The sequence below is a fragment of the Lathamus discolor genome, chromosome 24 (assembly GCF_037157495.1).
Source record: "Lathamus discolor isolate bLatDis1 chromosome 24, bLatDis1.hap1, whole genome shotgun sequence".
Taxonomy (NCBI): Eukaryota; Metazoa; Chordata; class Aves; order Psittaciformes; family Psittacidae; genus Lathamus; species Lathamus discolor.
Window position 1 is genome coordinate 1539011 of NC_088907.1, and position 18170 is coordinate 1557180.

The window sequence follows — 18170 nt, forward strand, 5'->3', positions numbered from 1 at the left end:
TGCCTGCGTGGTGCGGGGCTGTTTTGCTGATGCCGGTTCCTCAGCAGCCCCAACCCGCTCTATCAGCCCCAGCAATTACCCCAATTGGTCGCTTGACAGCTGCCACCTCATGGCTGAAATTGTTCCCATTGGCTTTTCATTATCTCCATGTGTTAGAGGGCACAGAGTGTGACAAAGGCTGACAGCAAGCGCCCTGCCTTCCATGGCTTTCCACGGCTTTCCACACAGTCTTGACTTCAAGGCGGCCTGAAGCATTCCTTGCAGAGCCGCAGGGAAGACCAGTGTTCTGGCCAGGACAAGAATTCGCCTTGCCAAAAACTCCCACAGGGCAATGACAGCGTGTTGTGCTCTCAGTGTCCATTATCTTCAGATTCGTGTGGTCAAAAAACAACAAATCAAAGGCACTGGTGCTGGGCACTGCCTGCTCTGCATTGCTCATCCCTTGCCAGCCCAAGGGAGCTGGCTTCCATGTGCCTGCAGGCACTGGCCTTTGACCTCTGCCAGTCTGGGCCAGCACCAGGCCTCATGGTCTTCTTTCCTGAGGTAACTGGTGTAAGAAGAAGAGGTCCGCACCCGGGCCCAATGGCAACGGATGTGGCCAGCCCTGTCCCAGAACTGAGAGGGCCTTGGTGGTGTTTGGGGATCTTTGGAGGAACTTTGTTGTGTGGGGGAGATGTTAGCTGTCATGTAGCCCATGAAGAAGAATGGAGAGTGAAAGAAGCCTGGAAGCAGAATGTGCTGTGCTGGCAAGGGGATGTTGACTCATGGAGGGGCAGGAGCCAGACAGCCTCAGCGGGAAGGTGGTTCCACCCCTGCAGATTGGCCCAGGCACCGGTGAGCCATGGAAAGGCCAGTATAAAAGCTGTATCTCTGCCAGTCTCTCACAACCACCACTCTGGCCACCTTCTCCTCAGGGAACAGGGTAAGACTGTGAGGGCTTTGCCTCGTAGCTCCCTCCTGCAGCCCTGGCCTTTCCATCTTGTGTGCTCCCCCCTTCTGTTCTCTTAAAACTTCTGTCATCTTGCAGAGCACCATCCCATCGCACACCAAGATGTCTTCCTACGACCTGAGCCCACCAAGAACCAGCGTGGCCGTCCCCCAGCCCATCGCCGAGAGCTGCAACGAGCTGTGCGCCCGCCAGTGTCCCGACTCTTCAGCCTTCATCCAGCCACCGCCTGTGGTCGTCACCTTCCCCGGCCCCATCCTCAGCTCCTTTCCCCAGCAAGCCGTGGTGGGCTCCTCCGGAGCACCCGCCTTTGGGGGCAACCTGGGGCTGGGAGGCCTCTACGGTGCCGGGGCCACTCAGGCCTCGGGGGGCCTCTGCACCTTTGGCAGACCCTACGCTCCTGCCGCCTGCAGCCCTTTGGCTCTGCCCCGCTACAGCCAGAGGCTCTGGGACACCCGTGGCTCCTTCTAGATCCTGGCCACCCCTGCCAGCTCCACTGCAGGAGTGAGGTGGTGGGCACATGGCACTGAGGAGTGCTGAACAACCTCATCTCCAGCCAAGGCCTTGGTAGCTGCCAGTGTCACACACCTGCTTTTCCTCATTGTGCTCTTCTCCTGCCCTCTGCTCTCCTTCCCTCCCCTGTATTCTCAACTATAACACAGGGCAAGAACTCAACCCAAAAGGCCCTGGGGGATGATGGGTCAAGTCCTAGGGATCTGGAAAGCCACACCAAGGGGGCATGCGGAGCCTGAAGTCACTCTTTTGAGAAAATGCCTCCGTTTCCCCAAAGGCATGGCAGTCAGTTTCTCTGGGATTTGCCCACTGGTTCTGTGACAGTCACTCTGCCCCTCTGGGCAGAATAAAGTTTTCCTGCATCCAAGCTTTGTCTCCCTTCTTTCTTCTTCCAGTTGTAGAGCTTTATAGGCAGGTGAAGGGTAGTTTTAGGAGGGCAAATGCTGGTCCTGAGATGCTCAGGTTAGGTTAAGGTGGGTGGTGGTGGGACATGGAGCATGTAGGTAGGATGAAGGAAAGTGTTTGGTGGGGCTTGAAGGAGCCGGTGAAAAGGAAGAGATCAGAATAGGCTCTGGCGGTGCTCCTGTGCCAGCTCTTCTCCCCAAGAGCTGCAGCTGTTCCAACAGGCCCCCAGTGCTCTGCACCAGCACCACAGCATCTCCAAGCATCTGCACAGAGGAGTCTGGCAAGAGCAAGTATTAACCCGCATGCCGGGGACGTGGCAGTGGGTTGTGAAGTGCAGTTTGTCAGGAAAGGCCCTGGGGGTGCCGGGCAACACCAAGGTGAGCAAGAGCTGGAAACATGCTCTAGTAAGGGCATTCCGCTGCGTCCTGTGCTGCGACAACTACATGTGATGGAGCCCTGCTTTCCTGGTGATGGCTGAACATCTGCTGCACTCGGAGAATGAATTCCTTGGTTTGCTTTGATTGCCTGCATGGCATTTGCTTCTCTTATGGAGGTGTCTTTCTCTCATCCCATGAGTTTTCTCAATTGCATCCCTCTCTCTTCATCCCAGGAGGCAGGTAGAGGTAAGCTGCTCTGTGGTGTTTAGTGGCTAGCTGGGGTTAAAGCAGGAAAATGATGGCAGGACAGGGAGAATCTGTCTTGTGGTGAGGGGATCAGTGAGCTGAGACTGCTCCACATATAGAGGATGCTCAGGGGGGGTTCATCAATGTGTGTAAATATCTGAAGGGAAGGTGCTCAGAAGAGGGAGCCAGGCTCTTCTCCACAGTGTCAGTGCCAAGTCTAGAGAGAATGGGCTCCAGAGAAACACAGGAGTCTCATTCTTAACATCCCAAGCCCCTTTCTGCAGGTTAAGGCTGAGCAAGCCCTGACACCTCTTGGCCTGGGGGCTTGTGAAGTCTCTGCCCTTGTAGAGGCGCAAAAGCCCCCTGGACATGGTGCTGGACAGCCAGCTCCCCGTGTCCCTGTTTAACGAGGCAGCATGACAAGACGCCCTCCCTGCAAAGGCTGCTCCTACTTCCATCGGCCTGTGATTCCTGTAATTATAGTTCTGAGCTGGGTGTTATGGAGGGAGAAAGAGAAAGAAGGGGAAGAAGAGATAAGCAGAAGGGGAAGAAGGGAGAAGGGGAAGACTTAGAAGGATGGAATGGGAAAAAAAGACAAAGAAAGGGAAAAGGAAGAGACTGACATAGGCATAAGGAAGGTGAAGCCTCCCCCTTGCTTTCTCTCTCAGGGCCTCAAACAGTGCCAAGGACGCTCACAGGGCTGGAGCCACCGCAGGCATAACCTCTGCCTGCCTTCAGGCCATGGTGTAGACACACTGATGTGCAAGGAGAATGCAAGTGTGCAGATGCCCTAGGGCTGCATGTCCTGCTGGCAGCGGAGGAGCCACCTTCAGCCTGTGTCCCTGGAGCTTAGCTCTGAGGATGTGTGTGTCCAGAGGGGCCCAGGCTGTGGGGTGTCCCCAAAGGCAGCTCAGTGTGGCTCTGCTGCCAGGGCTGGAAGACTGCCGTGGCCTGTCTTGCTGGGCCCTGAGCAGGACCAGTGGATACTGCAACGCAGGCTGGCCTGCGATAGAACGATGCAGAAGCAGGCCTTGAATGCATGCTTGTTTTATTGCAGTAAAGAAAGAAACATAAGGCTGAAACACGCAGATTTTCCTTCTGGGCTTCAGGTGAGGTTTCCCTTCAGGCTTTCCCCAGGCAGTGGCTGCTTTAGAGATAAGCAATTTCCTCATGGAACACTGGTGGAGTTACACACGTGGGCGTAGGAAGGAACAAGGAGAAAAGGCATCATGGATAGAGAGAAATCAGAGAATAAATGAGGGAAGGGCTAAGGCTGAGGTGTCCCAGGAACTCTGGGGAATGTGAGGCTGGCTCTAGCAGGAGCCACAGGAGTTCCAGAGCCTCTGGCTGTAGCGGGGCAGAGCCAAAGGGCTGCAGGCGGCAGGAACGTAGGGTCTGCCAAAGGTGCAGAGGCCCCCCGAGGCCTGAGTGGCCCCGGCACCGTAGAGGCCTCCCAGCCCCAGGTTGCCCCCAAAGGCGGGTGCTCCGGAGGAGCCCACCACGGCTTGCTGGGGAAAGGAGCTGAGGATGGGGCCGGGGAAGGTGACGACCACAGGCGGTGGCTGGATGAAGGCTGAAGAGTCGGGACACTGGCGGGCGCACAGCTCGTTGCAGCTCTCGGCGATGGGCTGGGGGACGGCCACGCTGGTTCTTGGTGGGCACAGGTCGTAGGAAGACATCTTGGTGTGCGATGGGATGGTGCTCTGCAAGAAGTCACAGTTTGCAAGAGAGCAGCAAAGGGTAACTCCCATGATGGACAGCCTGTCTTGTGCAAAGGGCCAGGAGGATGAGCACTCAGACACTTACCCTGTTTACCCGAGGAGAAGGCGACCAGAGTGGTGGTTGTGAGAGACTGGCAGAGGCGCAGCTTTTATACCGGCCTTGACACGGCTCAGTGCTACGTGGACCAATCTGCAGAGGTGGAACTACCTTCCTGCCCGTGATGACGGGGCTGCCTGGCTCCTGCCCCTCCCCGAATCAGCATCCCCTTTCCAGGACAGCACACGCTACTTCCAAGCTTACTTCCCTCCCCATCCTGCTCTGGGGGCTACATGACAGCTAACATCTCCCACACACAGAAATTTTCCTCCAAAGCTCCCCAAACACCATCAAGGACCTCTCCGTTCTGGGGCAGGGCTGGCCACATCCCCTGACATTTCGGCCCGAGTGGGGACCTGTGCGCCTTATATTACTTACATGAGGGAAGACCAGCATGGGGTCTCTTGCTGGGCCAGACTGGCAGAGGTCAATGGCCAGTGCCTGCACGCACATGGGAGCCCACTCCCTCGGTCTTTGCAGGCAGTGATACGAAGTGCTGAGCAGGCAGATCCCAACAGGAATGCCTTGGATTTGGCATTTTGTAACCTCACGTTTCTGCTGATAATGGACTCTGGGAACACGTCACACTGTCACTAGCGTGCAGGAGGCCTTGACAAGGCAAATTCTTGCTCAGCACCCTCGTCTGCCCTGTGGCTCTGCAAAGAACGCCTGAGGCCACCCTGAGGTCAAGCCCATGGAGAAGAGCCATGGCACGTGTGACACTTGCAGACAGCATTTGTCATGCTCTGTGTCCTCTAACACATGGAGATAATGAAAAGCCAGTGGGGACAATTTGAGCCATGAGGTGGCAGCTGTCAAGCGACCAATTGGGGTAATTGCTGGGGCTGATAGAGCGGGTTGGGGCTGCTGAGGAACCGGCATCAGCAAAACAGCCCCGCACCACGCAGGCAGGAGGCCGGGAATTGGCCGCCATGAACCACGTGCCCCCAGCGTGGCCGCTGCTCCCCACCCTCGCCAGCCAGGCATAAAAGCCCTGCCCAGGCTGAGCGCTGGCATCCACCGCTCCTGCCTTGCTCTGCTCAGGAAAAGGGTAGGTGGGTGCCTGAGGGGCTCTGCCTCCTGTGGCCGAGGCCGGCGAGGGCCTCCCTGGCCAGGAGAGCTCTGGCAGCATCGTCTGTGCTGGCAGCATGCTGGGATGGCCAGAGTGCCCTGAGCCAAAGCGGGAAAAGGGAGAAAGGGGCTGTGTGGCCACGACACACAGGGCCAGGCCCTGCACAGGCTCTGGGAAGGGATTGTGTGGCCACTGTGCGTGAAGAGTACTGTGCTGAGGGGGCTGGATTGGCTAAGGGCACATGGTGGGGAGTGCAGGCATGGCATTGGCTCTGGGCCCTCAAGCTCCAAGGTAGGTTGAGGAACACAGAGCTGCTTTGCCAGGAGCAATCCGTAGCTTGCTCATGATACCCATATTTGGTGCCTTGTGTTGCAGGCTCACTTGTCTTCTCACACCAAGATGTCTTCCTACGACCTGAGCCCACCAAGAACCAGCGTGGCTGTCCCCCAGCCCATCGCCGAGAGCTGCAACGAGCTGTGCGCCCGCCAGTGTCCCGACTCTTCAGCCTTCATCCAGCCACCGCCTGTGGTCGTCACCTTCCCCGGCCCCATCCTCAGCTCCTTCCCCCAGCAAGCCGTGGTGGGCTCCTCCGGAGCACCCGCCTTTGGGGGCAACCTGGGGCTGGGAGGCCTCTACGGTGCCGGGGCCACTCAGGCCTCGGGGGGCCTCTGCACCTTTGGCAGACCCTACGCTCCTGCCGCCTGCAGCCCTTTGGCTCTGCCCCGCTACAGCCAGAGGCTCTGGGACACCCGTGGCTCCTGGTAGAGCCAGCTCCAAATACCTGGGAGTTTCTGGGACACCTCACCCTTAGGCCTCCTCTCTTATTTCCCTTTCTTTTCTCCTGCTGAGAGAAGCCTGAAGAAACATCCGTCTTTGAACCCAGAAGAAAAATCTGCCTGCTTCTGCCTAAATGTGTCATTTTCCAGTTCAATAAAACAAGCCTGCATCCAATGCCTGTCTCTGCACCTTTCTGTTACTGTCCAGCTCTTTCCTGATCTGGGCCGTGCCTGCTAGGCCACGGCAGTCTCCCAGCCCTAGCAGCACAGCCAGGCTGAACGGCCTCTGGGGCACAGCACAGCCTGGGAAGCTCTGGACACACACGGCCCCACAGCTGCTCTCTGTGGGCCCTGGCTGAAGGCGCTTGTTTCCCTGCCAGCCGGACATGCAGCCCTAGGGCATCTGTAGACCTGCAGCCCCTTTGTGCATCAGCGGGTCTGCACCAGGGACTGGAGGAAGCCTGAGGCAATGCTTGCAGTGGCCCCAGCTCTGTGTGCCTCCCGGCCTCTGCTTGAGGCTCTGTGGCAGAAAGCAGAGGGGAGGCTTCCCCTTCCTGTTCCCTACGCTGGTCTCTTTCCTCCTCCTCTGTTCCATTCCCTCATCCTACCTTAACACCTTTCTTCTACTTCCTCTTCTCACACATTTGCAAATTTCCTCTTCTTTCTCCCTTTCCTTCTCTTTTTCCCATGCTAACTCCCAACACAGACCAGCGTGCTCACAGCTCCGTGGTTCCCTGCTGCACACACAAAATCACAGAGATTACAGTTTGGTGACAGTGAGAGCAGCCTTTGCAGGGAGGGCGTTTTGTCATGCTGTTACTTCAAGCAGGATCATGCGGAGCTGGCTGCCCAGCACCGTTTCCAGGGGCTTTTGCGCATCTCCAAGCACAAAGACTCCACAAGATCTTGAACAGCTTCTGCCAGCAATTCCTCATTCTCATGATGAAAAAAAGGCTTGGGATGTTGAGGTAGAGCCTCCTTCTTTTTGCTGGAGCCCACTTACTCTAGGTCTGCCCTGGACATCTCTGAAAAGAGCATGGCTGTATTGCTGCAGCACAGATTCGGAACCTGTCAGATGCGGTGCCACCCCCAGGCAGTGAAGAGCAGGCACAGGGGCGCTGCAAGAGCCCGTTCTGATCTTTTTTTCCCCGGCAACTGCGAGCCCTACCAAAATACTTTCTACATCTTGCCTGCATGGTTCAAGACCCAACACCAGCCACCCTTCCATAACTGGGGCATCTCAGGACCAGCATTTGCCCTCCTACATTTCCATAGCAACCACCTCCATGGTCTCCCCAGCTGGGAGAAGAAGGGAGGGAGACACAGTTTAGATGCAGAAAAACTTTATTGTGCATAGAGGGGCAGGAAAGACTGTCATAGAGTCGGTGAGCAAATCCAAGAGAGAGCGGCTGCTGTATCTTTGGGGAAGCAGAGGCATCTATTCCAGAGAATAGTTTTTGACACTGCATGCCCCTTTGGATCAATATTCCAGGTTTGTAGGACTTAGCTCACCAGTGTCAAAGAGAATTTGGGTGCAGGGACAGCACCCTGTGACAACCGAGAAGAGAGGGGTGGTGAGAAGAGCAGAGGGCAGGAGAAGATGACAGCGATAAGAAGAGGGCATGCGACATAGCTGGCTGCACAGGCTTTGCTGGGGATGAGGATGCTAAGCACTCCCCAGTAGCCTCTGCACGTCATTTCACCCCTGCAGGGTTTTGCTGCAGCCAGGGCTGGGAGACTACCATGGCCTGTCTGACAGGGCCCTAAGCAGGACCAGGGAAGACTGAAGGCCAGGCCTGGCAATGAAAGAAATATGCAGAGGCAGGCATTGGATGCAGGCTTGTTTTATTGCAGGGAAGAAAGACACACAAGACAGAAATCGGAAGATTTTCCTTCACAGTTTCTGGAATGGTGTTCCTTCAAACTTCTCCCTGTTGGAGGCTGCTTTAGAGACAAGGAAGATTCTTGTGAGATTCTGGCAGAATAACAGATTTGGGCACATGAAGGAGCTAGGAGGAAAAGTGTCATAGAAAGAGGAAACGCAAGGTAATAAAAAGAAGAAGCCTAAGGCTGAGGTGTCCCAGAAAATCTCAGGTATTTGGAGCTGGCTCTACCAGGAGACACGGTTGTCCCAGAGCCTCTGGCTGTAGCGGGGCAGAGCCAAAGGGCTGCAGGCGGCAGGAACGTAGGGTCTGCCAAAGGTGCAGAGGCCCCCCGAGGCCTGAGTGGCCCCGGCACCGTAGAGGCCTCCCAGCCCCAGGTTGCCCCCAAAGGCGGGTGCTCCGGAGGAGCCCACCACGGCTTGCTGGGGGAAGGAGCTGAGGATGGGGCCGGGGAAGGTGACGACCACAGGCGGTGGCTGGATGAAGGCTGAAGAGTCGGGACACTGGCGGGCGCACAGCTCGTTGCAGCTCTCGGCGATGGGCTGGGGGATGGCCACGCTGGTTCTTGGTGGGCTCAGGTCGTAGGAAGACATCTTGGTGCGAGAAAGCTGAGCCTGCAATACCAAGGATGGGTGTCATGAGTGAGGGCTTGATTCCCCCTGCTTCAGAATTGCTGTTTTTTTAATCATGCTGCCCTGGATATACTTGCGACAGAGCCAGTGCCTTGCCTGCACTGCCCAACGCTTGTCTTTGGCCCATCCATTCCCCATTTACGCCCTCTTCTTCACTCAGAGCCCACACAGTGCCTTCCGTAGAGCCTTTGCTGATGCTGGCTTTCTTGTCCTAGCCAAGCGGCTCCATCCTCCCTCCTCTCACCATCTTTTACAGCTGTCTGGCCACCCCATCCTGCTGCCCGGATGGCCACTGTGCTAGAGCTCTCCTGGCCAGGGAGGCCCTCGCCGGCCTCAGCCACAGGAGGCAGAGCCCCCCAGGTACCCACCTACCCTTTTCCTGAGCAGAGGAAGGCAGGAGCGGTGGATGCCAGCGCTCAGCCTGGGCAGGGCTTTTATGCCTGGCTGGCGAGGGTGGGGAGCAGCGGCCACTCTGGGGGCACGTGGCTCATGGCAGCCAATTCCCGGCCTCCTGCCTGCGTGGTGCGGGGCTGTTTTGCTGATGCCGGTTCCTCAGCAGCCCCAACCCGCTCTATCAGCCCCAGCAATTACCCCAATTGGTCGCTTGACAGCTGCCACCTCATGGCTCAAATTGTTCCCACTGGCTTTTCATTATCTCCATGTGTTAGAGGGCGCACAGTGTGACAAAGGCTGACTGCAAGAACCAAGCGTGCCATGGCTCTTCCCCCTTGGGCTTGGTCTTAGGATATCTACAGGCGTTCCTTGCAGAGCCACAGGGCAGATGAGGGCGTTGAGCAAGAATTTGCCTTGTCAAGGCATCCTGCATGCCAGTAACACTGTGATGTACTCCTAGAGTCCACTATCAGCAGAAGCGTGAGGTTACTAAATGCCAAATGAAAGGCATTCATTTTGGGATCTGCCTGCTCAACACTGCGCATCACTGCCTGTCAAGACCAAGGGAGAGGGCTCCCATATGCCTGCAGGCACTGGCCTTTGACCTCTGGCAATCTGGGCCAGCAAGAGTCCCCATGCTTTTCTTTCCTCAGGTAAGTGATGTAAAGAGTGCAGATCCCCAGTCGGGCCCACACATCACGGGATGTGGCCAGCCCCCATCCAGAACGGATAGGTCCTAGAGGGTGTTTGGGGAGCTTTGGAGGAACATTGTTTTGTGTTGGAGATGTTAACTGTCATGTAGCCCACAGAGCAGGATGAGGAGGGAAGTAAGCTTGGAAGTAGCATGTGCTGTCCTGGCAAGGGGATGATGATTCGGGGAGGGGCAGGAGCCAGGCAGCCCCGTCATCATGGGCAGGAAGGTAGTTCCACCTCTGCAGATTGGTCCACGTAGCACTGAGCTGTGTCAAGGCCGGTATAAAAGCTGTGCCTCTGCCAGTCACTCACAACTACCACTCTGGCCGCCCTCTCCTCAGGGAACAGGGTAAGTCGTTGAACACTGGTCCTCCTGGCCCTGTGCACCAGCCCCAAGCTGGCAATTTTGGGAGTTACTTTTACAACCTGTAACTCTTGCAGAGCACCATCCCATCGCACACCACGATGTCTTCCTACGACCTGAGCCCACCAAGAACCAGCGTGGCCGTCCCCCAGCCCATCGCCGAGAGCTGCAACGAGCTGTGCGCCCGCCAGTGTCCCGACTCTTCAGCCTTCATCCAGCCACCGCCTGTGGTCGTCACCTTCCCCGGCCCCATCCTCAGCTCCTTCCCCCAGCAAGCCGTGGTGGGCTCCTCCGGAGCACCCGCCTTTGGGGGCAACCTGGGGCTGGGAGGCCTCTACGGTGCCGGGGCCACTCAGGCCTCGGGGGGCCTCTGCACCTTTGGCAGACCCTACGTTCCTGCTGCCTCCAGCCCTTTGGCTCTGCCCCGCTACAGCCAGAGGCTCTGGAAGTCCTGTGGCTCCTGCTAGAGCCAGCCCCAGATATCCCAGTTCCTGGGACACCTCAGCCTTAGGCCTCTTCTTTTTATTACCTTTCTTTCCTTCTATCCATGACACTTCTCCTCCTGCTTGCTCCTTCCTGTGTCCAAATCTGTTATTCTGCCAGAATCTCACAAGAATCTTCCTTGTCTCTAAAGCAGCCTCCAACTGGGAGAAGTTTGAAGCAACACCATCCCAGAAAATCTGAAGGAAAACCTTCTGACTTCTGCCTTGTTTGTCTTTTTCCCCTGCAATAAAACAAGCCTGCATCCAATGCCTGCCTCTGCACCTTTCTGTCATTGCCCAGCCTGGCCCACAGGCTTCCCTGGTCCTGCTCAGGGCTCTGCCAGACAGGCCATGGTAGTCTCCCAGCCCTGGCAGCAGCAAAGCCAGGCTTAGCTGCTTTTGGGGAGCTCTGGACACACACGGCCCCGCAGCTGAGCTCCAGGAGCCCAGGCTGAAGGCGCTGGCTCCCTTGCCAGGAGGACATGCAGCCCTAAGGCATCTGCACACCTCCAAGCCTCCTTGCGCATCACTGGCTCTGCAGCAGGGACTAGAGGCGGTCAGGGGCAGGGTCTGCAGTGGCTCCAGCCCTGTGTGCCTCCTTGGCTCTGCTTGATGCTCTGCAGAAGAAATCCGACGGAAGCCTGCAATTCCTCTTTCCTATGCCTATCCCTTTTCTCGTCCTCTGATTGCTTCCCTCCTGCCTTATTCAACCCCTTACCTCTTCCTCCTCGCCTTACACTTCTGACTATTCCTTCTTCTTCTTCCCCTTCCTTCTCTTTTTCTCTTGCTAACTCCCAGCACAGGCCAACATGGGTGGGCCAGCATGTTTCCCTGATGCACACACTAAGTCACAGTTATCACAGCTTGATGAGATTGGGAGCAGCTTTTTCAGGGAAGGCACACTGTCATGCTGCTGCCTCAAGCAAGATCACATGGAGACGGCTACTGAACACCGTGTCCAGAGGCTATAGTCCATCTCCAAGCACAGAGACTACACAAGATCCACGACAACCTCTTCCAGTTCTTGCTCATCCTCATGTTGACAAAACACTTGGGAAGTTAATTTCCCTGGATCACATTTCCTGTAGTCCTGGCACAGGACACCTCTGAAAAGAGCCTGGCTCCAGCTTCTCGACAGCCGAACTTCAGGCCTGTGTGCACACTCATTAGACTCCATGAGCTTCCTCTGTACAAACAGTACTAAACCCAGCTCTTACGTCCTTGCACAGGACAGATTCTCTCTGTCCTGCCATCATTTTCCTGCTTTCGTGCCAGCTGGCCACTGAACACCACAGAGCGGCTGGATCACAACCTACCCGTGGGGATGGACAGAGAATTGGAGGTCTAAAACTGAGAAAACTCATGGGAAGAGGGAAAGACACCTCCATAAGGGAAGCAAACACGATGCAGGCAAGCAAAGCAAACAAGGAATCCATTCTAGACTTGCCGTTGACAGCAGATGTTCAGCCATCTCCAGAAAAGCAGGACTCCACCACATGTAATGTTTGTAGCACAGGGTACAGCTGAACGCTTTTGGCAAGGCATGTGTCTGGATCCTGCTCCCTTTGGTGTCCCTACGCATCCCCAGGGCCTTTCCTGACAAACTGCTCTTCACAACCCATGCCAGGTTTTTGACACAGGGTTTAATACTCTCTCTCGCCAAGTCTCCTGTGTGCAGATGCCTGGAAATGCTGTATTGTTTCTGCCGAGCATCGCGACCTTTTGGAGATTGTGTCTCTCCCAGGTAGAAAAGAGCAGGTACAAGAGCACTGCCTGAGCATATCTAGATCTCTGCCCTGTCTCCCGCACCTGCAAGACCCACCAAAAGCTTTTCTCCATCCTGCCTGAATGTTTCATGACCCAACAGCACCCACCTTCACCTAACCTGGGCAACTCAGCACCAGCATCTGCCCTCCCACAGTTGCCTGGCAGCCGCCTCCATGGTCTCTCCAGCTGGGACAAGAAGGCAGGGAGACAAAGCTTAGATGCAGGAAAACTTTATTGTGCCCAGAGGGGCAGGAAAGCCTGTCACAGAACCAGTGGGCAAATCCCTGAGAGGCTAACAGCTACTTCTTGGAGGAAGCAAAGGCATTGTCTCCAGAGCACGGCATCAAGCGTGGCATCCAACCTTGCTGAAGCATTGCAGATGCCCAGCACATGGTCCATCAGCCCCTCAGGGCCTTTTGGCTGCAAATCATGCCCCAGCTGAGAAGAGAGAGGAAACAGGAGGAGAGAGCAGAGGGCAGGAGAGGGCAGGGATGAGCGGAGGGTGTGTGACATTGCCAGCTACAAAGGCCTTGGCTAAGGATGAGGATGCTCAGCACTCCTCAGTAGCCTCTGCAAGATATTGCAGCCCAGAATGGGTATGGTGGCATTGACCCGGCTCTACCAGGAGACACGGTTGTCCCAGAGCCTCTGGCTGTAGCGGGGCAGAGCCAAAGGGCTGCTGGCAGCAGGAGCGTAGGGTCTGCCAAAGGTGCAGAGGCCCCCCGAGGTCTGAGTGGCCCCAGCACCGTAGAGGCCTCCCAGCCCCAGGTTGCCCCCAAAGGCGGGTGCTCCGGAGGAGCCCACCACGGCTTGCTGGGGGAAGGAGCTGAGGATGGGGCCGGGGAAGGTGACGACCACAGGCGGTGGCTGGATGAAGGCTGAAGAGTCGGGACACTGGCGGGCGCACAGCTCATTGCAGCTCTCGGCGATGGGCTGGGGGATGGCCACGCTGGTTCTTGGTGGGCTCAGGTCGTAGGAAGACATCTTGGTGCGAGAAAGCTGAGCCTGCAATACCAAGGATGGGTGTCATGAGTGAGGGCTTGATTCCCCCTGCTTCAGAATTGCTGTTTTTTTAATCATGCTGCCCTGGATATACTTGCGACAGAGCCACTGCCTTGCCTGCACTGCCCAACGCTTGTCTTTGGCCCATCCATTCCCCATTTACGCCCTCTTCTTCACTCAGAGCCCACACAGTGCCTTCCGTAGAGCCTGTGCTGATGCTGGCTTTCTTGTCCTAGCCAAGCGGCTCCATCCTCCCTCCTCCCACCATCTTTTACAGCTGTCTGGCCACCCCATCCTGCTGCCCGGATGGCCACTGTGCTAGAGCTCTCCTGGCCAGGGAGGCCCTCGCCGGCCTCAGCCACAGGAGGCAGAGCCCCCCAGGTACCCACCTACCCTTTTCCTGAGCAGAGGAAGGCAGGAGCGGTGGATGCCAGCGCTCAGCCTGGGCAGGGCTTTTATGCCTGGCTGGCGAGGGTGGGGAGCAGCGGCCACGCTGGGGGCACGTGGTTCATGGCAGCCAATTCCCGGCCTCCTGCCTGCGTGGTGAGGGGCTGTTTTGCTGATGCCGGTTCCTCAGCAGCCCCAACCCGCTCTATCAGCCCCAGCAATTACCCCAATTGGTCGCTTGACAGCTGCCACCTCATGGCTCAAATTGTTCCCACTGGCTTTTCATTATCTCCATGTGTTAGAGGGCGCACAGTGTGACAAAGGCTGACTGCAAGAACCAAGCGTGCCATGGCTCTTCCCCCTTGGGCTTGGTCTTAGGATATCTACAGGCGTTCCTTGCAGAGCCACAGGGCAGATGAGGGCGTTGAGCAAGAATTTGCCTTGTCAAGGCATCCTGCATGCCAGTAACACTGTGATGTACTCCTAGAGTCCACTATCAGCAGAAGCGTGAGGTTACTAAATGCCAAATGAAAGGCATTCATTTTGGGATCTGCCTGCTCAACACTGCGCATCACTGCCTGTCAAGACCAAGGGAGAGGGCTCCCATATGCCTGCAGGCACTGGCCTTTGACCTCTGGCAATCTGGGCCAGCAAGAGTCCCCATGCTTTTCTTTCCTCAGGTAAGTGATGTAAAGAGTGCAGATCCCCAATCGGGCCCACACATCACGGGATGTGGCCAGCCCCCATCCAGAACGGATAGGTCCTAGAGGGTGTTTGGGGAGCTTTGGAGGAACATTGTTTTGTGTTGGAGATGTTAACTGTCATGTAGCCCACAGAGCAGGATGAGGAGGGAAGTAAGCTTGGAAGTAGCATGTGCTGTCCTGGCAAGGGGATGATGATTCGGGGAGGGGCAGGAGCCAGGCAGCCCCGTCATCATGGGCAGGAAGGTAGTTCCACCTCTGCAGATTGGTCCACGTAGCACTGAGCTGTGTCAAGGCCGGTATAAAAGCTGTGCCTCTGCCAGTCACTCACAACTACCACTCTGGCCGCCCTCTCCTCAGGGAACAGGGTAAGTCGTTGAACACTGGTCCTCCTGGCCCTGTGCACCAGCCCCAAGCTGGCAATTTTGGGAGTTACTTTTACAACCTGTAACTCTTGCAGAGCACCATCCCATCGCACACCACGATGTCTTCCTACGACCTGAGCCCACCAAGAACCAGCGTGGCCGTCCCCCAGCCCATCGCCGAGAGCTGCAACGAGCTGTGCGCCCGCCAGTGTCCCGACTCTTCAGCCTTCATCCAGCCACCGCCTGTGGTTGTCACCTTCCCCGGCCCCATCCTCAGCTCCTTCCCCCAGCAAGCCGTGGTGGGCTCCTCCGGAGCACCCGCCTTTGGGGGCAACCTGGGGCTGGGAGGCCTCTACGGTGCCGGGGCCACTCAGGCCTCGGGGGGCCTCTGCACCTTTGGCAGACCCTACGTTCCTGCTGCCTCCAGCCCTTTGGCTCTGCCCCGCTACAGCCAGAGGCTCTGGAAGTCCTGTGGCTCCTGCTAGAGCCAGCCCCAGATATCCCTGTTCCTGGGACACCTCAGCCTTAGGCCTCTTCTTTTTATTACCTTTCTTTCCTTCTATCCATGACACTTCTCCTCCTGCTTGCTCCTTCCTGTGTCCAAATCTGTTATTCTGCCAGAATCTCACAAGAATCTTCCTTGTCTCTAAAGCAGCCTCCAACTGGGAGAAGTTTGAAGCAACACCATCCCAGAAAATCTGAAGGAAAACCTTCTGACTTCTGCCTTGTTTGTCTTTTTCCCCTGCAATAAAACAAGCCTGCATCCAATGCCTGCCTCTGCACCTTTCTGTCATTGCCCAGCCTGGCCCACAGGCTTCCCTGGTCCTGCTCAGGGCTCTGCCAGACAGGCCATGGTAGTCTCCCAGCCCTGGCAGCAGCAAAGCCAGGCTTAGCTGCTTTTGGGGAGCTCTGGACACACACGGCCCCGCAGCTGAGCTCCAGGAGCCCAGGCTGAAGGCGCTGGCTCCCTTGCCAGGAGGACATGCAGCCCTAAGGCATCTGCACACCTCCAGCCTCCTTGCGCATCACTGGCTCTGCAGCAGGGACTAGAGGCGGTCAGGGGCAGGGTCTGCAGTGGCTCCAGCCCTGTGTGCCTCCTTGGCTCTGCTTGATGCTCTGCAGAAGAAATCCGACGGAAGCCTGCAATTCCTCTTTCCTATGCCTATCCCTTTTCTCGTCCTCTGATTGCTTCCCTCCTGCCTTATTCAACCCCTTACCTCTTCCTCCTCGCCTTACACTTCTGACTATTCCTTCTTCTTCTTCCCCTTCCTTCTCTTTTTCTCTTGCTAACTCCCAGCACAGGCCAACATGGGTGAGCCAGCATGTTTCCCTGATGCACACACTAAGTCACAGTTATCACAGCTTGATGAGATTGGGAGCAGCTTTTTCAGGGAAGGCACACTGTCATGCTGCTGCCTCAAGCAAGATCACATGGAGACGGCTACTGAACACCGTGTCCAGAGGCTATAGTCCATCTCCAAGCACAGAGACTACACAAGATCCACGACAACCTCTTCCAGTTCTTGCTCATCCTCATGTTGACAAAACACTTGGGAAGTTAATTTCCCTGGATCACATTTCCTGTAGTCCTGGCACAGGACACCTCTGAAAAGAGCCTGGCTCCAGCTTCTCGACAGCCGAACTTCAGGCCTGTGTGCACACTCATTAGACTCCATGAGCTTCCTCTGTACAAACAGTACTAAACCCAGCTCTTACGTCCTTGCACAGGACAGATTCTCTCTGTCCTGCCATCATTTTCCTGCTTTCGTGCCAGCTGGCCACTGAACACCACAGAGCGGCTGGATCACAACCTACCCGTGGGGATGGACAGAGAATTGGAGGTCTAAAACTGAGAAAACTCATGGGAAGAGGGAAAGACACCTCCATAAGGGAAGCAAACACGATGCAGGCAAGCAAAGCAAACAAGGAATCCATTCTAGACTTGCCGTTGACAGCAGATGTTCAGCCATCTCCAGAAAAGCAGGACTCCACCACATGTAATGTTTGTAGCACAGGGTACAGCTGAACGCTTTTGGCAAGGCATGTGTCTGGATCCTGCTCCCTTTGGTGTCCCTACGCATCCCCAGGGCCTTTCCTGACAAACTGCTCTTCACAACCCATGCCAGGTTTTTGACACAGGGTTTAATACTCTCTCTCGCCAAGTCTCCTGTGTGCAGATGCCTGGAAATGCTGTATTGTTTCTGCCGAGCATCGCGACCTTTTGGAGATTGTGTCTCTCCCAGGTAGAAAAGAGCAGGTACAAGAGCACTGCCTGAGCATATCTAGATCTCTGCCCTGTCTCCCGCACCTGCAAGACCCACCAAAAGCTTTTCTCCATCCTGCCTGAATGTTTCATGACCCAACAGCACCCACCTTCACCTAACCTGGGCAACTCAGCACCAGCATCTGCCCTCCCACAGTTGCCTGGCAGCCGCCTCCATGGTCTCTCCAGCTGGGACAAGAAGGCAGGGAGACAAAGCTTAGATGCAGGAAAACTTTATTGTGCCCAGAGGGGCAGGAAAGCCTGTCACAGAACCAGTGGGCAAATCCCTGAGAGGCTAACAGCTACTTCTTGGAGGAAGCAAAGGCATTGTCTCCAGAGCACGGCATCAAGCGTGGCATCCAACCTTGCTGAAGCATTGCAGATGCCCAGCACATGGTCCATCAGCCCCTCAGGGCCTTTTGGCTGCAAATCATGCCCCAGCTGAGAAGAGAGAGGAAACAGGAGGAGAGAGCAGAGGGCAGGAGAGGGCAGGGATGAGCGGAGGGTGTGTGACATTGCCAGCTACAAAGGCCTTGGCTAAGGATGAGGATGCTCAGCACTCCTCAGTAGCCTCTGCAAGATATTGCAGCCCAGAATGGGTATGGTGGCATTGACCCGGCTCTACCAGGAGACACGGTTGTCCCAGAGCCTCTGGCTGTAGCGGGGCAGAGCCAAAGGGCTGCTGGCAGCAGGAGCGTAGGGTCTGCCAAAGGTGCAGAGGCCCCCCGAGGTCTGAGTGGCCCCGGCACCGTAGAGGCCTCCCAGCCCCAGGTTGCCCCCAAAGGCGGGTGCTCCGGAGGAGCCCACCACGGCTTGCTGGGGGAAGGAGCTGAGGATGGGGCCGGGGAAGGTGACGACCACAGGCGGTGGCTGGATGAAGGCTGAAGAGTCGGGACACTGGCGGGCGCACAGCTCATTGCAGCTCTCGGCGATGGGCTGGGGGATGGCCACGCTGGTTCTTGGTGGGCTCAGGTCGTAGGAAGACATCTTGGTGCGAGAAAGCTGAGCCTGCAATACCAAGGATGGGTGTCATGAGTGAGGGCTTGATTCCCCCTGCTTCAGAATTGCTGTTTTTTTAATCATGC

The 18170-nt window shown here is 56.5% G+C and overlaps 8 protein-coding genes across 8 annotated transcripts; 4 read left to right on the forward strand and 4 right to left on the reverse strand.

The window, feature by feature from the left end:
* The first annotated feature begins 1032 nt into the window (after window positions 1–1032).
* Window positions 1033–1417, forward strand: LOC136003856 (scale keratin-like). The gene has a single exon (XM_065659835.1). It carries the CDS (start codon window positions 1052–1054, stop codon window positions 1415–1417), a length of 366 nt encoding a protein of 121 aa, XP_065515907.1. The 5' UTR covers window positions 1033–1051.
* Window positions 1418–3800: 2383 nt separating this feature from the next.
* Window positions 3801–4166, reverse strand: LOC136004033 (scale keratin-like). Its single transcript, XM_065660129.1, has one exon. The coding sequence runs from the start codon at window positions 4164–4166 to the stop codon at window positions 3801–3803; it is 366 nt and encodes a 121-aa protein (XP_065516201.1).
* A 1610-nt stretch (window positions 4167–5776) lies between these two features.
* Window positions 5777–6142, forward strand: LOC136003857 (scale keratin-like). The gene has a single exon (XM_065659836.1). It carries the CDS (start codon window positions 5777–5779, stop codon window positions 6140–6142), a length of 366 nt encoding a protein of 121 aa, XP_065515908.1.
* Window positions 6143–8263: 2121 nt separating this feature from the next.
* Window positions 8264–8629, reverse strand: LOC136003859 (scale keratin-like). The gene has a single exon (XM_065659837.1). It carries the CDS (start codon window positions 8627–8629, stop codon window positions 8264–8266), a length of 366 nt encoding a protein of 121 aa, XP_065515909.1.
* A 1575-nt stretch (window positions 8630–10204) lies between these two features.
* LOC136004023 (scale keratin-like) lies at window positions 10205–10585 on the forward strand. The gene has a single exon (XM_065660111.1). It carries the CDS (start codon window positions 10220–10222, stop codon window positions 10583–10585), a length of 366 nt encoding a protein of 121 aa, XP_065516183.1. The 5' UTR covers window positions 10205–10219.
* A 2400-nt stretch (window positions 10586–12985) lies between these two features.
* Window positions 12986–13351, reverse strand: LOC136003860 (scale keratin-like). Its single transcript, XM_065659838.1, has one exon. The coding sequence runs from the start codon at window positions 13349–13351 to the stop codon at window positions 12986–12988; it is 366 nt and encodes a 121-aa protein (XP_065515910.1).
* Window positions 13352–14941: 1590 nt separating this feature from the next.
* Window positions 14942–15307, forward strand: LOC136004026 (scale keratin-like). The gene has a single exon (XM_065660120.1). It carries the CDS (start codon window positions 14942–14944, stop codon window positions 15305–15307), a length of 366 nt encoding a protein of 121 aa, XP_065516192.1.
* Window positions 15308–17706: 2399 nt separating this feature from the next.
* Window positions 17707–18072, reverse strand: LOC136003861 (scale keratin-like). The gene has a single exon (XM_065659839.1). It carries the CDS (start codon window positions 18070–18072, stop codon window positions 17707–17709), a length of 366 nt encoding a protein of 121 aa, XP_065515911.1.
* Window positions 18073–18170: the final 98 nt, after the last annotated feature.

Excerpts from the sequence above, each read along its gene's own strand:
- LOC136003856 (XM_065659835.1), top strand. The coding sequence starts at position 1,052 with ATGTCTTCCTACGACCTGAGCCCACCAAGAACCAGCGTGGCCGTCCCC.
- LOC136004033 (XM_065660129.1), bottom strand. The coding sequence starts at position 4,166 with ATGTCTTCCTACGACCTGTGCCCACCAAGAACCAGCGTGGCCGTCCCC.
- LOC136003857 (XM_065659836.1), top strand. The coding sequence starts at position 5,777 with ATGTCTTCCTACGACCTGAGCCCACCAAGAACCAGCGTGGCTGTCCCC.
- LOC136003859 (XM_065659837.1), bottom strand. The coding sequence starts at position 8,629 with ATGTCTTCCTACGACCTGAGCCCACCAAGAACCAGCGTGGCCATCCCC.
- LOC136004023 (XM_065660111.1), top strand. The coding sequence starts at position 10,220 with ATGTCTTCCTACGACCTGAGCCCACCAAGAACCAGCGTGGCCGTCCCC.
- LOC136003860 (XM_065659838.1), bottom strand. The coding sequence starts at position 13,351 with ATGTCTTCCTACGACCTGAGCCCACCAAGAACCAGCGTGGCCATCCCC.
- LOC136004026 (XM_065660120.1), top strand. The coding sequence starts at position 14,942 with ATGTCTTCCTACGACCTGAGCCCACCAAGAACCAGCGTGGCCGTCCCC.
- LOC136003861 (XM_065659839.1), bottom strand. The coding sequence starts at position 18,072 with ATGTCTTCCTACGACCTGAGCCCACCAAGAACCAGCGTGGCCATCCCC.